This window comes from Aulonocara sp. 'chitande type north' Nkhata Bay, linkage group LG6 (assembly GCF_057382095.1).
Source record: "Aulonocara sp. 'chitande type north' Nkhata Bay isolate Kocher_YH1m ecotype deep benthic linkage group LG6, A_spYH_male_GT1.1, whole genome shotgun sequence".
Lineage (NCBI taxonomy): Eukaryota > Metazoa > Chordata > Actinopteri > Cichliformes > Cichlidae > Aulonocara > Aulonocara sp. 'chitande type north' Nkhata Bay.
Window position 1 is genome coordinate 12,723,175 of NC_141349.1, and position 19,917 is coordinate 12,743,091.

Below are 19,917 nucleotides of genomic sequence, written 5' to 3' on the forward strand. Positions count from 1 at the left end.
GTATTTTTCTTTATGGAGATGTTTGAGGAGACAGCAACACCATTCAAGTGGTCAATGGAGGAATGGACTGTGCACTTGATGCCTCTTCTGAAGGGGTAGCCCAGATCGACAAATAGACAAAGCAGATGCCAACATGGCTTGCCTGTGGCCAAGGGCGAAAAAATAGGCGAGGCAGTCCCTAATGCTGGGTGGGTACAACCAGAGGTTTATCCTGAACTCTGTGGCTCTAACCAGTCCCCTAACTGGAAAATTGGCTTAGATCTGGTTCAGTGGACAGACTGATGGCAAGTCACATATGAGAGGCTGAAGCAAGCACTCTGGAAATTGTCAGAGCATGAACGTCACTATAACTCTGTGGAAAAAGAGTGTTTGGTCAGCTCTTCGCGTTATTACGTGCTGGGGTGCCCATTCATCGTCTGTTCAGACCATGCGATGTTGTAAAGGTTCAACCACATTTTAAAAAACATTTTAGGTAGTACAGAGGCTGGGGGCACAGATGGCTATGGCTGACTTCCTCTGTTGGCGGCATGAAGGTATGGCAGCCGGGTGCGGTTTGTGGCTGGCTGTCAGAGGGAGAGGAAGGGCAGTGTTGGAGCAGCAACACTGGGAAGAATGGCACACCTGTCATGTATTTGTGCATTTTTTTTTTCTCTCCCCATAGAAGTTGTGAGCAAGCGGAAGAGACAGATATATTTTTAATAAAAACTTTTCATGGCGGGCAGTATAACGGTGGAGGTACGTAAAGTGATGGAGCTATTTTGTGGTCCAGAAGAAGAGAGAAAAATGCCAGCACGATGACTTTAATGTTTCATCGGTTCAGTTTTACAGACATTTTGCCAAAGCTCTAAACTATCCAGTACAGTAGTTCAGCTTGCATGTGCATATAATTTGAAGTTGTGTTGTATTTTGCAGGACATGTACAACACATTTCATCAGCTGCAGCATTTCTATTTTTCTAAACACTACTACTTTTCTTACTCTTGTATTTTATTTTCCACTATGATGTATGATTTTTACTCTCTACTTATCAGTTGTGGTGTCCCTTCTGTGATAGTTCATTATTATCCCAATCAGTGAATGCTCCCTTTAAATGATTTTTTTAGTTAAATCACAACGATTCGATGCTGCAGTAGATATTAGTTTCAATTTCGTCGACTTCTGCTTCCTTGGCATAGAGCTCAGCTTCGCTGGCATGAAGATCAGCTTCTTTGGAGTAGAAATCTTGTTGATGTTGAGTATTAACCTGCATTCTGCTGTAATGAGCTGAGATGTTTTCATAAATGGGACCAGGGTGCATCTACAGAAAGAAGACAAATGATATGAGCACTGGGTTATTTAACACTAAGGATTCAGTTTTTGCCTCATTCAAATAAAGAAATTACTTTTTTTGCAAATGTTGTACATTTTGCAAAAAGTTTTGATGTATGATATCTATCAGATTTAAATAGTTTAGTTTTTTCCTTTCATTCTTTGTATGCAGTAAAACACAGCAATTTTTAAAATTGAAACAAAAAGGAGTACATTTTTTGATTTATTATTGTCATTAATGAAGCTAAAAGTATTTCTTATTATTCAATTAATCAATGGAATAATTGATGAAATACTGAATTACTAAAATAACCAATAGCTGCAGCCCTAATGGCTAGCATTTTGTGCAGAGGATGGTCAGGATTTTTTATGGATAACAGTTCAGTGGTCTCCTCCCCAAAAGAGCTTTAGATGTGTGCAGATGCAGCTGATGATACTGTGTCATAATGTGAATGTGTTTTAGTCACATAAAAAATACAACTGTTGAGTAGAAACATGATCGAGGTAGGTGGTGAGCTCCAGTGACAAAAAGGCTACAAGAGGTTAGGATGTAAGTGAGAAAAAAAAGCATGATGAGTGATTTTAAAGTTTTTCTGTGATGGAGAATAAATTATTATTCCTGTGAAGAGAAAATGAGAGGTTTTTTTAACCTGTTTATTATCTGAAGTTTCTTGTCTTGGAGACTGACTGGAAGTCCTCTTTTTTCTATTGCACAAAAAGAAATAAATAAAATGTTAAAACATTTGGTAAATGTAGTGATTTTTAGATAGCGTTTCTCTGCACTCCTGGAGTACTCAAAGCGCTCTATACAACATGCCACATTCACTCTATGCTTTCTCACTAGCATACACATTCATACTCTGATGGATGCATCGGAGAGCAAGTGGTGGTTAGTATCTTGCCCAAGGATATTTGGCATGCAGACTGAGGGAGCCAAAAATCAAACCACCAACCTTTTGATCAACAGATGACCTGCTCTAACTCCTGAGCTACCGTTTAACCATGACAGGTATGACAGATGAGACAGTGTAGCTTACCTCCTGCACCAGTAGACAGTGAGAGGTATTAAAAGGAGCAGAGCTGCAGAAACTCCTGCAGCTGCTGGTGTCCATGTTCCTGTGATACTTTGGACAGTGAGAGTCTTTGGAGCAGAGCTGATATCTTTGTTGGTTTTCACAGCACAGGAGTAGCTTCCTGCATCCTCCCTGCTGACTGGGTCTAGGATCAGATGTTTGTTCTGGGCTTCTGTCAGGTTCAGAGGTCGACTGTTCAAGTACCAAATGTAGTTTGTGTTGTCAGTCAGAGGACAGCTGGTACTGCAGGTCAGTGTGACTCTCTGACCCTCTGTCACCACTGCAGAAGGACTCATCTTCACTCTCAGCTCTGGAAGAAGAACATACAATAATAATAATTATTATTATTATTAGACTCCAGACTCCGTCAGTGTCATTTTTAAATCATGTTTAGTGAGTAATGCCATGTTTTAAGTGAAAAAAGCTCAGTTCTTCATTTCTGTGACATTTTACGGGGATTGTTTGCTTTATTTCATTGTATTTGTCTGACAACTGGGGTTATTAATTTCTTTTCAGCTATTCATGCCATTATTGTTACTGTTCTAGGTTACGTGTGGGTTATATAGATGTTTTCTTAATATTCCACCTTGTGATATTTGCTCAATCCAACATGAAACTTGAATAACTATCATTTTCTTAATTTCTGTGAACAGGAAAATGAATTTTTTTGTGTATTTGATATATAGCAAAGTGCTCATTAGAAAATATTTGATCAGGATTATAAAATAGTTTTATATATTTTAAAAGTCAAAAATAATGTTTTTTTCACTTGATCTGACTGTACAAAAAAAAAAAAAAAATACACCGAAAGGGTGAATTTTTCTATAAAAGGAAAATGTCTGTTTGCTTTTGATTCTTGCTCTGTAATGGAATATTTTCACAATCCTGTTAATGAGTAAAGTCTGCTGAGTGAAGAGTTTAGATTTACCTGTGACAATCAAAAAGACTCCAGGCAGATCAGACTGTGTCCATCCTTCATGATCTCTCTTGAATCTGAATGTGTATCCTCCTGAGTCATTCTTCTTCAGGTTGTTGATGGTCAGGATGTGTTGGTTCTTCATGTTGTCCTGATACTCCACACCACCTGCAGCCTCAATCAGCCTTTTAACTTCCTCATCACCACTTCTCAGTTTTTTACTCCAACATTTAAACTCTGGCTTCATGTTATCAGGATGTGAGTATTCACTTGTGATGTTGACTGAAGATCCTTCCAGAGCACAGATTCTCCTGCTGACATAATTCACTCTCCAGCAGTTTTTATCCTGAACACCTGAAATATAGATGGATTATGAAATGACTGACTGGTCTATATTTCAGGATGTCAGTGAATCAATAATTTTTTTTAACACATACAAACTTCTGTAGATTGAAGACGTTTGTGGCTTTTAACTGCACAAGAAAATGTGCCTCTTGAAGAGTTTTGAACTGAATAATGTTGATTCTCATAATAGCTTTGTTTGTTGTGGTACCAGAGGTAGATAGTCTGAGGGTCTGTCAGGTTACATCTTGTACTACAAGCCAGTGTAACAAACCCAGAAATGGAAGAAGTCCTTTGAACATGAAGCTCTGTTGATAAAAGATAAATACACTTCCCGTTACTGTGCATAGATACATTCATAAAGTTTATATAATTCATACAAATGTTGGACTCAACAAATCTGACATGTGAGTTTTGGTGGTGTTATTTTTGTACCACTTCACCTCTGGGATATGTGATGGAGCACGGCTCATCCACTGGTGTCTGTTTATAAGAACACATGTCTCCATAAGCATAAGTCACACTGAAGCAGGTTGCTGTGATGGAATCTGAAGAAAAAGTAATGCAATTAAATATTTGTAAGAAGATTATTTTTATATTTAGAATTGAGATTTCTGTTCATATTGAATTTATTTATTGTCAAATAATATAGCAGAATAAGTATCATGACTCACCCACAGAGACTTCAAGGGCTCTGAGATGCTCGTAGCCTTTGACAGCACAGGAGTATGTGACTGCTTCCTCACTGCTGAGCAGCTCTTGGTACCAGGGAGACCAGTCCTCATAGAGAAACTCTCTGTTCTTGTACCAGATGTAGGCTGCAGGCTTTTCAGTCAGAGGACAGCTGCTGCTGCACATCAGTGTTACTGTCTGTCCCTCTGTGGCAGGAATCACCTTTACCTGCAGCTCTGAGAGGATGATGGAGAACAACTTATACAATGATGTCATTTGGAAAGTTATTAATGAGTAAAAGTCACTGTACCTGCAACAACTTGAAGAGTAATTCTGTTGAGCCAACAGAGTTGTGGACTGTCGGTAGTCTTCATACAGCAGTAAGCGTTTGCATCACTCTCTCTTAGATCATTGACGGTTAAAGTTGGGTTTTTCTTATCAGAGATGTTGTACGTTACACGTTGTCCATCCACAGAGAGCTCACTCTGAACATAATTTCCCTTCCATTGGACAGTGAACCATTTTCTGCTTGAAGTCAGATGTTGATGTGAGCAGTGCAGATCCACTGATGAACCTTTGAGAGCACAGATCCTGGTTTCTCCTCCATTAACACCTTAAACAGAAACTTTCTTTAGAAAAAAACCTTTCAGTCAAAAAGAGAGAGATATTCTGTAGTTTACATTAGGAACTAATCTGAACTCAAAGTTGTCATCTATAAATCATGTAGTAGGATTAGCTATGGTTACTTTCATTCTTAAATAGGGACAAATAAATAATCACTGATACCTGTGATGTAAATGATGACACCCACAAAGAGACGACAAGCATTCCTGAGCGGCATGATTGTTGTAGTCCAGACTTTAACGTTTAACATTGACAGTGAAAGCTTGAATAAAAAAAAAAAAAAAGTAAGTCATCAGTCACCTAAGCTTTTTCTCCTTTTCAGAGTGAAAGGTTAGGGGGGGAAGATTGACTGTTGTTTCATATTCAGTGGTTTCACATCTTGTGCAGCTTTGAGGCTAATACCAAACTTCCTTCCTTTTCCTTTCAATCTTTTGTCGACTCTGCTGTGTGCACTTGTATTTTAAATAAATGTGCAATAAATAGTCACCTCAGGTGCTTTAAGCTGTTCAGAAGAAAGCTGTGTGTTGAAGCTTTTGTCCATATCTAATTATGGTGGTTTATGGTTTGTGATGAATACAAACGACTGTGGTGATCAAGAAACCCCAGATTCAAGCTCACTGTGCAACATGAACTGCTGTGGAGATGCAGACTTTTTTTTGATACTGGTTACACATGGGTGCTGGGTGTGGCCTAAAAGTGACAGCTTTTACCACATTTGAGCAACACTCAGAAGTGACAACAGGTCTTCAACCACATAGATAAACACTGTAAATTTTTAAATGAAAATTGTGTTCAACATTCACTCTTGTTGTTTCCTGCCTCAGATTCTGTGATTTATTGTTTGAATGCTGAAAAACAAGCACAATTTCAGATTCCTTTAGCACCTTCTCTCTTGTTCTGTTGTTTAGTAATTTGAGACCAGAAGGGACCATAATTACTGCTCATTGTGTCAGCAACTCCATGTTTAATGCAACAGTCTTGATGCTGAGGGATCTGATCATCTTTTCTGAGCCATTCTGCACACGTTGGTAACATTTTCTATTGTTCTCTGCTTAACCTTCAACAAGTGAGGACTGTAAATGTCATTACTCAATTATGTTATGTGCCAAGTTTTCACCAATCTTTTTATATTTTACACTCAGGGACAATTGATTTTAATGATTGCTGATCACTAAGAATTGTAATACTTTTGGTTTTACTGTCATATTTTTACTGTTACTATCAAGTGAGGGTGTGTGCCAAGCAACGAGAGAACCCAAAATGCAGGACTTGGCAGACAGGCTTAACTAAACTCAAACAGCTTTATTGCCAGAGCTCAGGAACAAAAACCTAAACTGAAAACTTGAACAGAGGGAAATTTGAATAGACTTGAAAAGACATGAGGCTATGGGGGAAAGAGACACTGCTGGGGAAAATTAGGTCTCTCTCCTCCAAGTCTCTGTTAGTACATGACTTAATAATTGATCAACAAATTGATTTACTCTGCCTTACAGAAACCTGGTTGCAGCAGGATGATTATGTTAGTTTAAATGAATCAACACCCCCGAGCCATTCTAACTACCAGAAATCTCGAAGCACAGGCCGAGGGGGCGGTGTGGCAGCAATTTTTCACACCAGCCTATTAATTAATGAAAGACCAAGACAGACTTTTAATTCATTTGAAAGCCTGATGCTTAACATTGTCCACCCCAGCTGTGAAACTCAGAAACCAGTCTTACTTGTTATCATCTATCGTCCACCTGGGCCTTACACAGAGTTTCTGTCTGATTTCTCAGACTTTATATCTAATTTAGTTCTGAGCTCAGATAAAATAATTATTGTGGGTGATTTTAACATCCATGTAGATGCTAAAAATGACAGCCTCAACATGGCATTTAATCTGTTATTAGACTCAATTGGTTTCTCTCAAAATGTAAAAGAACCCACCCACCACTTTAATCACACTCTAGATCTTGTTTTAACATATGGCATCGAACCTGAACATTTAACAGTGTTTCCTGAAAACCCTCTCCTGTCTGATCATTTCCTGATAACATTTACTTTTACAATAATTGATTACACAGCGGTGAAGAGTAGACTTTATCAAAGTAGATGTCTTTCTGAAAGCACTGTAACTAAGTTTAAGAATATAATCCACCCACTGTTATCATCTCCAATGCCCTGTACCAACACAGAGCAAAGCAGCTATCTGAACGCTACCCCAACAGAGGTCGATTATCTTGTTAATAATTTCACCTCCTCACTACGTACGACTCTGGATACTGTAGCTCCTGTGAAAACTAAGGCCTCAAATCAGAAGTACCTGACTCCGTGGTATAATTCTGAAACACGTACCCTAAAGCAGATGACTCGTAATCTGGAGAGGAAATGGCGTGTCACAAATCTAGAGGATCATCATTTAGCCTGGAGAAATAGTTTGCTGCTTTATAAGAAAGCCCTCCGCAAAGCCAGAACATCTTACTATTCATCACTGATTGAAGAAAATAAGAACAACCCCAGGTTTCTCTTCAGCACTGTAGCCAGGCTGACAAAAAGTCAGAGCTCTTTTGAGCCAACCATCCCTTTAACGTTAACTAGTAATGACTTCATGAACTTCTTCACAAATAAAATTTTTATCATTAGAGAAAAAATTACCAATAATCATCCCACAGATGTAATATTATCTACAGCTACTCTTAGTACCATTGATATTAAGTTAGACTCTTTTTCTCCAATTGATCTTTCTGAGTTAACTTCAATAATTACTTCCTCCAAACCATCAACGTGTCTTTTAGACCCCATTCCTACAAAACTGCTCAAAGAAGTCCTGCCATTAATTAATTCTTCGATCTTAAATATGATCAACCTATCTCTAATAATCGGCTATGTACCACAGGCCTTCAAGCTGGCTGTAGTTAAACCTTTACTCAAAAAGCCATCTCTAGACCCAGCAGTCTTAGCTAATTATAGGCCAATCTCCAACCTTCCTTTCATATCAAAAATCCTTGAAAGAGTAGTTGTCAAACAGCTAACAGATCATCTGGAGAGGAATGGTTTATTTGAAGAGTTTCAGTCAGGTTTCAGAGCTCAGCACAGCACAGAAACAGCTTTAGTGAAGGTTACAAATGATCTTCTTATGGCCTCTGACAGTGGACTCATCTCTGTGCTTGTCCTGCTAGACCTCAGTGCAGCGTTCGATACTGTTGATCATAATATCCTATTAGAGCGATTAGAACATGCTGTAGGTATTACAAGTACTGCGCTGCAGTGGTTTGTATCATATCTATCTAATAGACTCCAATTCGTGCATGTAAATGGAGAGTCCTCTTCACACACTGAGGTTAATTATGGAGTTCCACAGGGTTCAGTGCTAGGACCAATTCTGTTTACATTATACATGCTTCCCTTAGGCAGTATCATTAGAAGACATAGCATACATTTTCACTGCTATGCAGATGACACCCAGATCTATCTGTCCATGAAGCCAGATAACACACACCAATTAGTTAAACTGCAGGAATGTCTTAAAGACATAAAGACCTGGATGGCCGCTAACTTTCTGCTTCTTAATTCAGATAAAACTGAGGTTATTGTACTCGGCCCTGAAAATCTTAGAAATATGGTATCTAATCAGATTCTTACTCTGGATGGCATTACCTTGGCCTCCAGTAATGCGGTGAGGAACCTTGGAGTCATTTTTGACCAGGACATGTCCTTCAACGCACATATTAAACAAATATGTAAGACTGCTTTCTTCCATTTGCGCAACATCTCTAAAATTAGAAATATCCTGTCTCAGAGTGACGCTGAAAAACTAGTTCATGCATTTATTACTTCCAGGCTGGACTACTGTAATTCATTATTATCAGGATGTCCAAAAAACTCACTGAAAAGCCTTCAGCTAATCCAAAATGCTGCAGCAAGAGTCCTGACAGGGACTAGAAAGAGAGAGCATATTTCTCCTGTTTTGGCTTCCCTTCATTGGCTTCCTGTTAAATCCAGAATTGAATTCAAAATCCTGCTCCTCACATACAAGGTCTTAAATAATCAGGCCCCATCTTATCTTAATGACCTTGTAGTACCATATCACCCTATTAGAGCGCTCCGCTCTCGCTCTGCAGGCCTACTTGTTGTTCCTAGAGTATTTAAAAGTAGAATGGGAGGGAGAGCCTTCAGTTTTCAGGCCCCTCTTCTGTGGAACCAGCTTCCAGTTTGGATTCGGGAGACAGACACTATCTCTACTTTTAAGATTAGGCTTAAAACTTTCCTTTTTTCTAAAGCATATAGTTAGGGCTGGACCAGGTGACCCTGAATCCTCCCTTTGTTATGCTGCAATAGATGTAGGCTGCCGGGGGATTCCCATGATGCATTGAGTTTTTCCTTTCCAGTCACCTTTCTCACGCACTATGTATTAATAGACCTCTCTGCATTGAATCATATCTGTTATTAACCTCTGTCTCTCTTCCACAGCATGTCTTTATCCTGTCTTCCTTCTCTCACCCCAACCGGTCGCAGCAGATGGCCGCCCCTCCCTGAGCCTGGTTCTGCCGGAGGTTTCTTCCTGTTAAAAGGGAGTTTTTCCTTCCCACTGTCGCCAAAGTGCTTGCTCATAGGGGGTCATATGATTGTTGGGTTTTTCTCTGTATCTATGAAGCGCCTTGAGGCGACTTTTGTTGTGATTTGGCGCTATATAAATAAAATTGAATTGAATTGAAAAGTGAACAGAATCAATTAATGAAAACGAGCAAAGAAAAACTGAACACAACACACACAGGGCAAAAGACTATCAAAATAAAACAGGAAACCAACACTTAGACTGAGACTAACACCTGATTTTGACAGGCCAAAGTAAACACAAAGACAAACTCACTAAACATGGACACAGAAACGTAGATGAGGCATAGACAACACAGGAGGACCAGAAAAACTTGAGAATAACAAAGAAAACGATGAATACAAAATCAGAATGAAAACCTAACCAAAGCAAAGGTAATATTTAAACTAAAAACTACAAATGGTAGTGATATTTCCCAAACAGAAAACACTGGGTACAAAACCCAGTATCGTGACAGTTATAGCATTAATGCTCGTAATAAACATGGATAAAGTTCCAAATAATAACACCTTTAACAGAAACTTTCATTAGAAAACAGCTTCATTATCTCATCCATCTTTTTTACCTTTCTATCAATAATATGTTGGCATCTGTGACCCTCATCCTGCTGTCCCAGCATGCAACAGCAAAGAGGATGGCACTGACCACAACAGACTCAGAGAAAATCCTGAGCGTTGTCCGATACATGTTAAAAGATCTCAGCTGCTTCAGAAAATAGATACGACTCGGGCCCTTCCTGCAGAATGCAGTGATGCTTTTAACGCAGTCCGGTTTATTTTCTGATACGAGTGTGTTGCTGATCTCTGTGGAAGACACAAAGTGTTGAAGACGCAGATATTGTGGCCTTCCTGTCAGGTAATCCACAATCCAGGACACAAGAGAGGCATCCACATGCATCAGTTTATCAGCCAGGAAGGTTGGCCTGATGGTATGAACTGGAAAAGTCCAAAAATATAACCTTCACAGTGCTTGGACACAATTTATCAGGTAGATGATGGAAACCTCAACTCCAAGGCAACACTTGGAGCTGAAGCAGAGTCTGATGCAGTTATTATAGTTAACTAAAACTTAGCTAAGAACTAAAAGTAGATGTGAAAAACAAAAGAAAAAAATTGTTCGCAAAGTTACTCTTTAAAAAAAATGTGGTTTGAAATTCACTCTTGTTTTTTGCTGTCTCAGACAATTCTGGGGGGCTACTCTACTGTTTTTTTGTTTTTTTTTTCGTCTGTTTGTCTGTTTTGCAGTTAGAGACACGTCCACTAGATGACAATATTATCATATCTCATGATACAGTAATGCTGAAGGATCTAATACTGTTTGCTGAGTTATCCTGCTGGTATTGGTAACATTTTCTGTTGTTGTCTGCCTACCTGTTATCAAGTCGGAGCCTTTCTGTGGAGTTTGCATGTTCTTTCCATGTTTGCATGGGTTCTCTAAACTTTTTTCGGAATTACTCAGTATTTCAGGACACTTTTCTTCTCTCCTAAGAGATCTTGAATTATTACTCATTTATTCCATCGCACCTACCAATAAGTATTTTTACATAATAATTACATCCTAAGTCACGGGCTGTATCAACACTGTCACCTAACTGTGTGATGTTTTTGAACATTCTGATAACAAATAGTTTCTTTAAGAGACAATAATAGAAGGGAAAATGGGTCATTCAAGCATCAAACATTCAAAAACTTTACAGAAAAACCTGAAGAAATAAGAGACAAATGATTATTCAGATAAATCTTCACACTATAGCTGAAAGAATTAAACTACTACAGCTCATTTTTTTTATATTTATTAATACTCATAAAGGTTATTGATTTATGTTAAGCCGTTATCAGTTCATGTATGGTTCAGGGAAAAAAGAAATGATGACTTTAAGTTTTAACTGTTCAGTTTGAAAGCTCTAAACCACGCAGAAAGCAACAACACAAAGCTCACAAGTTTGCATGTTTTACAAAGTTAGCAATAATATTTTTACATTGTCTTATACTTTGTACACAACACATGCATTTCATGATCAAACATCTTTAAATTGAAACCCACAAGCATTTCTACTTTTCTACTCATTTCTACTGTATTCTACGTGCCATTTTAGAGTGTGGTTGTTTTACACTCTGTACACAACAGCTGTGGCACTTTTTTGAGTTTTTTTTCTGTTTAAAAGGCAGTGACTCAGTATTGGATGTTAGAGTATAGATCAGCTGTATTGGAATAGAGTTCAGCTTGATTGGGATAGACTTTGCCTTCATTGCAGTAGAGGTCACCTTGATTGGAGTCAAGTTCTCCTTCATTGGAATAGAGATGAGCTGGTTGGTGTGTATTGACAGGCATTCTGCTGTAGTGAGCTGAGACGTTTTCATATATGGGATTATGGCTAACCTGAGGAGACCAAAAACATAACCTCCCATATGGTACACATTTTACACCATATGGAAGGTTAAGACATTGGTGAGATAAACAAGACAAAAAAATCTATCCACACAAAGGATAAATGATCAAGTAAAAGAAAAACAGGATTGTGGATGCACTGTGTTGTGTACCTGCTGTTTGTTGTCTGATATTTCACTCTTTGGAGAATGACTAGAAGCCCTCTTTTTTCTGAGTGTCAAACATGAAAGGATATGACTGAATAACAGATTTCAAATCAGAGTTTGAACATGACTGATCTTAAAGAGAACACAGTGATGCTCACCTCCGGCAGCAGAACACAGTGAGAAGTATTATTATTATTAACAGGAGAGCTGCAAAACCTCCTGCAGCTGCTGGTAGCCATTGAGCTGTGGTGTTATCCTTGTTAGTTTTAACACCACAGGAATAATTTCTTATATTCTCCCTGCTGACTGGGTCTAGGATCAGATGTTTGTTGTGGGTCTCTGTCATGTTCAGATGTCGACTGTTGAAGTACCAAATGTAGTTTGTGTTGTCAGTCAGAGGACAGCTGGTGCTGCAGGTCAGTGTGACTCTCTGACCCTCTGTCACCACTGCAGAAGGACTCATCTTCACTCTCAGCTCTGAAAGAGGAACATTACTAAATAATTAAAAACTATAAATCTCATAAAAAAATTTCCCAATTACCTTTTTTTTAATATAGGATAGCATTTTGATGGGTAATGTGATACAGGTCAATGTGGAACGCAAAGGACCGTCAACAGTTTTACAAGAAGCACTTCTTAGACCAGCTAAAATGTGATGATCAGTGAAATTTTGCTGATAACACTTTTACATTCAGTATTGTTTGCTCAGGTTTACATGAGGCTTTTTAGGCTTTTTAGTGTAAAACATTGAGGCTCTTACATGAATGAAACATCTTAGGTCATCTTGTTAGGAGACTTTACCTGTGACAATCAAAAAGACTCCAGGCAGTTTCAGTTCTTTATCATTTCCTTTCAGGATGAAGGTGTATTCTCCTGAGTCATTCTTCTTCAGGTTTTTGATGGTCAGGGTGTGTTGGTTCTTCATGTTGTCCTGATACTCCACACGACCTGAAGGCTCAATCGGTTTTTCAAGTTCCTTATCACCTGTTTTCCATTTTTTACTCCAACATTTAAACTCTGGTTTCATGTTATCAGGATGTGAGTATTTACTGATAATGTTCACTGAAGATCCTTCCAGAGCACAGATTCTCCTGCTGACATAATTCACTGTCCAGCAGTTTTTATCCTGAACACCTGAAATATAGATGGACGATTTAAAGTTGACTGTGGTGTCTGCATGTTGAGATAACAGCTTGTTATTAATTAACAGAATTAACAGTTTTCTTTGATACTCACAGACGTCATCAGATTGAAGATGCTCATGACCTTTAATTGCACAGTAAAAGTTGTTTTTCAAAGAACTTGGAGTTGAAATGCTTCTTATATTTTCCCTATAAAGTTTTCCATTTTCATACCACACATAGACAGTTTGAGGGTCGATCAGAGGACATGAGGTGCTACAGGTCAGTGTGTTCCCAGGTGTCTTTACAACATGTACCACTGAAGAGATGATAAATACAGTTTCGTCAGTCACTATGTTATTATGCATATTTTATACGTGTATGTATGTCAGTTACATGGTTTTGTGTATGGGAGCAGATTTGTAGAGGTGAGTTCAAAGAACGGTACTTGAACTCACTTCTCTTTTCATTATAAGAGAGGAGTCTGTGTACTCATTCTGTCTTTTCCTCATCAGGGACGTTTTCAGTTTAACACATTTTCATTGACTGCATCCACACACTTCAATAATAATCTTGGCATTCTACTTTTTTCACCCAAAGCGTAATGTAATTCACGTGTGACCTGATGGCTGTCAGTGCTACCCCTCAGCTTCTTAGTAGATGTACCTGTGCTGTTAATGTGAAAATCCTACTTGAATCCATTCCTGAATTATTGCAATCACAAAATTTTCAGAAAACTAGAACTTTGACCTTGACCTCGAGGTCAGTGTCAAGGAGATTCAAAATCATCAAAGATTTTTAGTACATGTGCCTTTTGTAGCAATTTGGAAATCCTACTCATTCTCGCATTCACAAATCTCTGTGTCCATGCCAACTGCCAATAACATCTTTTAACCCTTCAGCCTTTTTACAGCTGAGGGGTTAAAAAAGTGAATATAGAAACAGTGCATTTCAGAGATCAGTAAGAAGACGTGTTTGTGTTCACCTCTGGGAAATGTGATGGAACAAGGCTCATGTTCTGATCCCTGCTGATAAGGACACATTTCGCTTTTAGTGTACGTCACATTGAAGCATGTTGATGTGATGGAATCTGGATGAAAAAAAATATTAGAGTATTGAGTATGTTTACTCAGAATTATTTGACTTAGTTTATTTAGAGTAGTTTATTTTGTAACACACTGAACATCATGACTCACCCACAGAGACTTGAGGGGCTCTGAGATGCTCGTAGCCTTTGACAGCACAGGAGTATGTGACTGCTTCCTCACTGCTGAGCAGCTCTTGGTACCAGGGAGACCAGTCCTCATAGAGAAACTCTCTGTTCTTGTACCAGATGTAGGCTGCAGGCTTTTCAGTCAGAGGACAGCTGCTGCTGCACATCAGTGTTACTGTCTGTCCCTCTGTGGCAGGAATCACCTTTACCTGCAGCTCTGAGAAGATTGTTAATAGAAAAATTATCAATACATTGATTATTCATAGATGAGTTCTTAACGCATTTGATAAAACCACTGTACCTGCAACACTGAGAGAAATTCCCCTTTGGCCACAGTCTGATTTGTCAGCAGGTTCTCTGCAGCAGTAAATGTTTGCATCATTCTCTGCTAGATTGTTGACTGTCAGAGTCAAGTTACTATCTGCTGACATGCTGTACTTTCCATCTGCAGATGTCTCAATCTTGAAGCCCCCCCTGTGTACACTGTACCAGTTCATGCTTGATGTTGGATGTTGATGTGAGCAGGACAGATTCACTGATGAACCTTTCAAGGCACAGATGCTGTTTGTTTGTCCCTGAACACCTTTAACACAACATTTGATTAACAAGCATCTGTGCAGATTTACACAATTTCTATAACATTCATATGTTATTCTGACAATATAAGTTTCATGCATTTTTCCATGCAGCACTCTGAAAATTGCTAATATATTGCAACGTTATCAGAGAACCATCAAATGTTTTGTTGCAAAAAGTCACAGGGTCAAGAAATGTATTAAAAACAGACCACCAAAGATTTGAGAAGAATCAAACGTGTTATTTTCCATTGATTTCATATTAACTGGAAAATTATAGTACTTCTTCTTCTGACCAAAACCCTCTCCGAACATTGTCTGGGAGGTTCCGGGTGCTGCTGCAGAAAACATTTGATCATTGAGAAATCAAATAACCAACAATCTTCAACTTGAAAGTAAATTCAGTGTTTTGGTCAATGACTTTTTTTTATGTCAAAAACATTTATTTATAAATTTAAAGTTTTAAAGTTGTTTGTTTTGTCATTCTCACTTCATTGGCTGAAAATAAACAAAGGAAATGGGGAAATATTCATTTTTCATTTAGTTGCATAATAATTCTGCACACTAATAGTTACCAACAAATATGAAAATCTCACTTTTACTTTCTTAAATATCCTGATTAGGCGCTGTAGTTGTTGAAACCAACTGTTGTCACCCTCTGCTGCTCAGTGTGCTGGCTGTTTTCTCGGGAATCTCAACCACAAGAAAGTTTATACGAACGAAGCTAAAAAACCTGTGACAGTTTGTGAAACGTCATTAGCAGCAGTGAAATAAGTTAGTTAGTGAAATGATAGAGGCTATTTTATGCTGGAAAAATTCTTCCAGCACAAAGTGGCCCAATAAACGGAATTTTTTAATACAGAAATACATCTAATGATAAAAAGCAGAGAATTCATTGTCTGTTTTCCATTGCAGAGCTGGGATGCTCGTCTCCTCATGGAGCGCTCTCGAGCTGTGAAGTGTCCAGATATCAGCGCTCACCTGGCTGGTACCAAGAAGGTTCAGCAAGTGCTCCCCAGACCTGGAGTCCTGGACAGATTCTTCCCAGACCAGCCTCAAGCTGTGCAGCAGATCCGAGCGACATTGGCTGACCTCTACACTCTAGACATGGTGAGACAAAGGTCACGGTTTGTTCATTGTTTGGAAAATTTGGCATTAGATAATCCTCACCTGGGTGTTGCTGTTCAGTGTAAGCAATATCATTTGCATTTTATTCCTCTGATTTATTTCTCTGTGGTTGCGCTGGTCTACAGGGTCCAGAGAGGGACAAAACAGTATCAGTGGCCTTGTCAGCAGCAGAACGGTTTGTCTTGAAGTCTCAGCGAGAAGGAGGAGGTACAGCGGGCGGGGGGATAGAAGCGTCTTTAAAAATGTTGAAAACTTCTGTTTGTTGCTCACCATTTGTTAAACTAGGGAAGTTTAAGCAGTGCATGTGTGGATCTGCACACACATGCAGCATTTTCTTGCATTCCATGTATGAGCTAGCCTCAGTCAAAACAGTGACGACACATACATGACTGCCTGCTGTTTTGCATTACTGTGTATCTACTGTGATTCATGCATGCTGTACTGTGACTGAGATAATAGTGTATATGAGACACACTTGACAACAACATTGATCAGGATGTGAAAAAGCTACCAGATACAAGTTGTCAGCAGGTTATGGCTGACTAACCACCCTGCCTTACATCACTCTGGGCTAATACTGTAAAAAGCAATCATTAGTTTTCTTTGTAATATCAGATCATTTGTTTTGATAAATACAAAGTCCAGTATCAGGGTTCATATGAGCTATTTTAGCAGTAATTTTACACTCCACTATGATAGTGTTTAGCTGTTAATCATGTTAGCAAGGAAGCTCGGGTTTGTAATTCATTCTTAATTTAGCCACGCTGCATGAATTTGGATGATACGATTTTTGAAAATGGCAGTTTCATTTATGGGGCGTTTATAAAATGGTATTTCTTAGGCTGGCTTTTAAGGAAGGAGAAAAGGTATGTATCAGTTGGCTGGGAAGAAAGATGGAGGTGGAAAGGATGTGCAAGCTATGGGACAAAGTTGCTGAGACTAGGTTAAAAAGAGGTGAGGATCAGTGAGCAGGAGTGTGGCTTTGTGCTGAAAAGAGCACAACAGATTGTCTGGAGAGAAGGTGAAGGAAAGTCAGCTGAAGCAAGACAGTTTGTGGAGTTTGTGTTAGACTGTATGTTATGCTGGGAGCCTGGGGATTAGTGCACTTTGATTCCAAGTTAATACTAGCTAGTGTTTCTCACTGGTTTTTGGGTGGTGGAGTAAAAGGGATTGGTTGGTGGCTGTTTCTAATGTTAGCCTTGTCTTTGCTTTCTTACAGGCAGGGTAAAGACATGGTGATGAATGAGTGTGTGGGCCGTCTGCTGAGGACCAAGAGCTCAGGACAGTCAGACGGGGGCGTCGCAGCAGGAGTCACCGTGCTCGACAACCCTCTGCTGTCCTGAGATGTCAGACTCCTGCCTGCACATACAAACCACACTGAAGTCAAAGTTCCACCTGCACCTCCACCTGTTCTTGCAACAGCATGAAAACTGACAGAGGTGAGACAGCAGAAAAGTTCTTGTCTATTTTATTTTATTTTTTACTAAGTTAAGGAATTAAGTTAAGAAGAGTGATTAAATAAATAGTTTCTTGCATTTTTGATTTAATGATTGTGTTTAGGATTATTTCAGAAACATGTTTAGAGGATCTTTGTAAGCCTGTATTTACTTTAAAAGAAGGGAAGCACTTCTTCATCCTACAGAAAAGGTGACACATTACAGATGAGTTCATAAAAAGTGTCTCTGTCACTCTTTCAAGGCTCTGTCACTTTTTCTTTTGTACTGGAACAGCATGGTAAAGTAGGCCTAGGCTGCCATCTTGTGGCAGTGTGTTGTTACTACAACATATGAAATTGTGTTTCTATTGGAAATATAATTCAGCGCCACTGAGCCGCTCTCTCAGTTACAAACTGAACCTGTTTTGTAGACATATAAATCACTAAGTACAGTGAAGCTTTTGGTTTTGTAAAAGTGTTTCTTATTCTAAATGCATGTTGATTTTTATCAGGGTGAAGAGCAGTTAGCAGTGCATTCATGGACATCTTTAAACTATTAATTGAAGAATCTTTGGTCATGATGGCATGAACTAGAAGCGTGAGCTCCAGGTGAGACTGCACAGAACAACAAGTGTCCTTAAACTGCATCAAATGATGACGTCTTACAATTTTATTCCACTGTGTGTTTTTATCATTGAACGTTTCAGTCTTTGTGTACATGTAACGCAGACACTAAAGCTGAGCCAAAACTTCATGCTGAAGAGAAGGATTCTTTTAAAATGCATGGGGGAGCAAGCGAGTCAGATACCAAGGGCACAAAGATGAAGCAGGTCTGATCGGAAACCGTTTATTTCCAGGCCAGGGAGCACAAATAAAAACACCCTTAAAAGGTTCCCTCCTGCTCAACCGCGTCACTCCCTACGGAGAGAAGATCTACATGACCTTATCTGCGTATCTGGAGGTCAGCCGCTGCTCCGCCGTGTTGTACCTGTTTGTACGTGTTTTTAAGTCTCTTGATGTCATCGTGTCTAACACACACCCTTTATCTCCTCTCTGCAGCTGGACCATTGCATCCAGCCTGCCATTATCACCAAAGACATCTGCACGGTCTTTTACTCCCGAGACGCCAAGATTTCCCCACCCCGTTCTCTCAAGAACCTCTTTGGGACTGGATACTCCAAAACTCCTGACTGGTAAATCTGGGCTGCTGCACTGTGGCCATCTCTGTTTCACAATCAAAGATATCTGCCCTGTTACAAAGTTTCCTTGTTCAAAACTTCTGCTTCATTATAGCAACCGAGTGACTGGGATCTACGAGCTGAGCTTGTGTAAGATGTCTGACACTGGAAGCCCAGGTGAGCGGCCATGAAACATGTTTAAAGAACGGCAGCTGTTTTATCATAATTCTGTGGAGAGCTTCATCCTAATGAGGGCTCATGTCCTGAGCAGGGATGCAGAGGAGGAGGAGGAAGGTCCTGGACACATCAGTGGCTTATGTGCGTGGAGAGGAGAACCTGGCCGGCTGGAGACCCAGAGGAGATAGCCTCATCCTAGAGCACCAGTGGGAGCTGGAGAAGATGGAGCAGCTGCAGGAGGTGGGGCCTTAAAAGATTCATAAAGAAATAAATCTGTTTAATATCGTAGAGGGAAAAATGACTTTTCAGCTCAAAGACCAAAGTGCTATTCTAAAAAGTTTTTTCTTAGAGTACAGACTTTACATGACTAACCTCCCCTCTTCTCCCCACCTCACATTCGCCCCCATCTTTCGTCCAGGTGGAAAAGACCCGTCACCTTCTGGGAGAGGCGGCTCCCGTGGGAACAGCTCCCACCACCAAGTCCCTGAGTGAGTCTCTGTCCCCCAGCGTGAGCTCCAGCACTCTGTCCACATCCACCTCCGCCTCCTCGCAGATCTCCAGCACCACCTTTGAAAGCGTGAGAAGGAGCTGGCCACCAAGGTGAGAAAAACGTGGGCTTAGTGGGCGTTCTTGTTGCTGCCTTCTTCCTTCTCTGCTCGGAGCTGATCGGTCTTGTTCCTGTTGTGTTGTAGTGCCTGCGCCTTCTGACACACACCTTCAATACTGAATACAAGCAGCTGGTGAACAGCATCAGTGACTGCAAGGTGAGAAATAATACAAAGAAATAAAAAAATAGCCTTTCTGTGTCACATCAGGGAGTTCCTATATTGACGTCTACCTCATCCTGCTGTTGTTTCACTTCAGCTTTCTCTCATCTCACCGATCGGACGTGATCCATCCGTGACAAGCTTCAGCAGTGCCACCCTCACCCCTTCCTCTACCTGCCCCTCTCTCTCGGACTCGCGCTGTGGCTCCATGGGCCAGAAGTAAACATATTTTTAGGAACATTGACCTCGATCTGCAAACG

The 19,917-nt window shown here is 39.7% G+C and overlaps 4 protein-coding genes across 4 annotated transcripts; 2 read left to right on the forward strand and 2 right to left on the reverse strand.

Annotated features, from left to right (window-relative positions):
- Positions 1-1,090: 1,090 nt before the first annotated feature.
- On the reverse strand, positions 1,091-5,152 carry LOC147327383 (uncharacterized). Its single transcript, XM_086295000.1, has 9 exons — positions 5,098-5,152; positions 4,622-4,924; positions 4,314-4,547; positions 4,083-4,187; positions 3,735-3,947; positions 3,310-3,651; positions 2,346-2,691; positions 1,959-2,013; positions 1,091-1,297 (listed from the first exon to the last, which is right to left on the reverse strand). The coding sequence occupies exons 1-9, from the start codon at positions 5,150-5,152 to the stop codon at positions 1,109-1,111; spliced, it is 1,842 nt and encodes a 613-aa protein (XP_086151126.1). The 3' UTR covers positions 1,091-1,108.
- Positions 5,153-11,701: 6,549 nt separating this feature from the next.
- LOC147327384 (uncharacterized) lies at positions 11,702-15,074 on the reverse strand. The gene is made up of 8 exons (XM_086294998.1): positions 14,699-15,074; positions 14,381-14,614; positions 14,170-14,274; positions 13,300-13,503; positions 12,865-13,197; positions 12,222-12,540; positions 12,070-12,127; positions 11,702-11,908 (listed from the first exon to the last, which is right to left on the reverse strand). The coding sequence occupies exons 1-8, from the start codon at positions 15,072-15,074 to the stop codon at positions 11,702-11,704; spliced, it is 1,836 nt and encodes a 611-aa protein (XP_086151124.1).
- Positions 15,075-15,732: 658 nt separating this feature from the next.
- On the forward strand, positions 15,733-17,826 carry LOC147327385 (glutathione synthetase-like). Its single transcript, XM_086295007.1, has 3 exons — positions 15,733-16,082; positions 16,226-16,307; positions 17,320-17,826. Exons 1-3 carry the CDS (start codon positions 15,846-15,848, stop codon positions 17,337-17,339), a joined length of 339 nt encoding a protein of 112 aa, XP_086151133.1. The 5' UTR covers positions 15,733-15,845; the 3' UTR covers positions 17,340-17,826.
- Positions 17,827-18,304: 478 nt separating this feature from the next.
- On the forward strand, positions 18,305-19,494 carry LOC147327386 (kinesin-like protein KIF1B). The gene is made up of 5 exons (XM_086295006.1): positions 18,305-18,496; positions 18,595-18,728; positions 18,829-18,890; positions 18,985-19,130; positions 19,309-19,494. Exons 1-5 carry the CDS (start codon positions 18,473-18,475, stop codon positions 19,492-19,494), a joined length of 552 nt encoding a protein of 183 aa, XP_086151132.1. The 5' UTR covers positions 18,305-18,472.
- Positions 19,495-19,917: the final 423 nt, after the last annotated feature.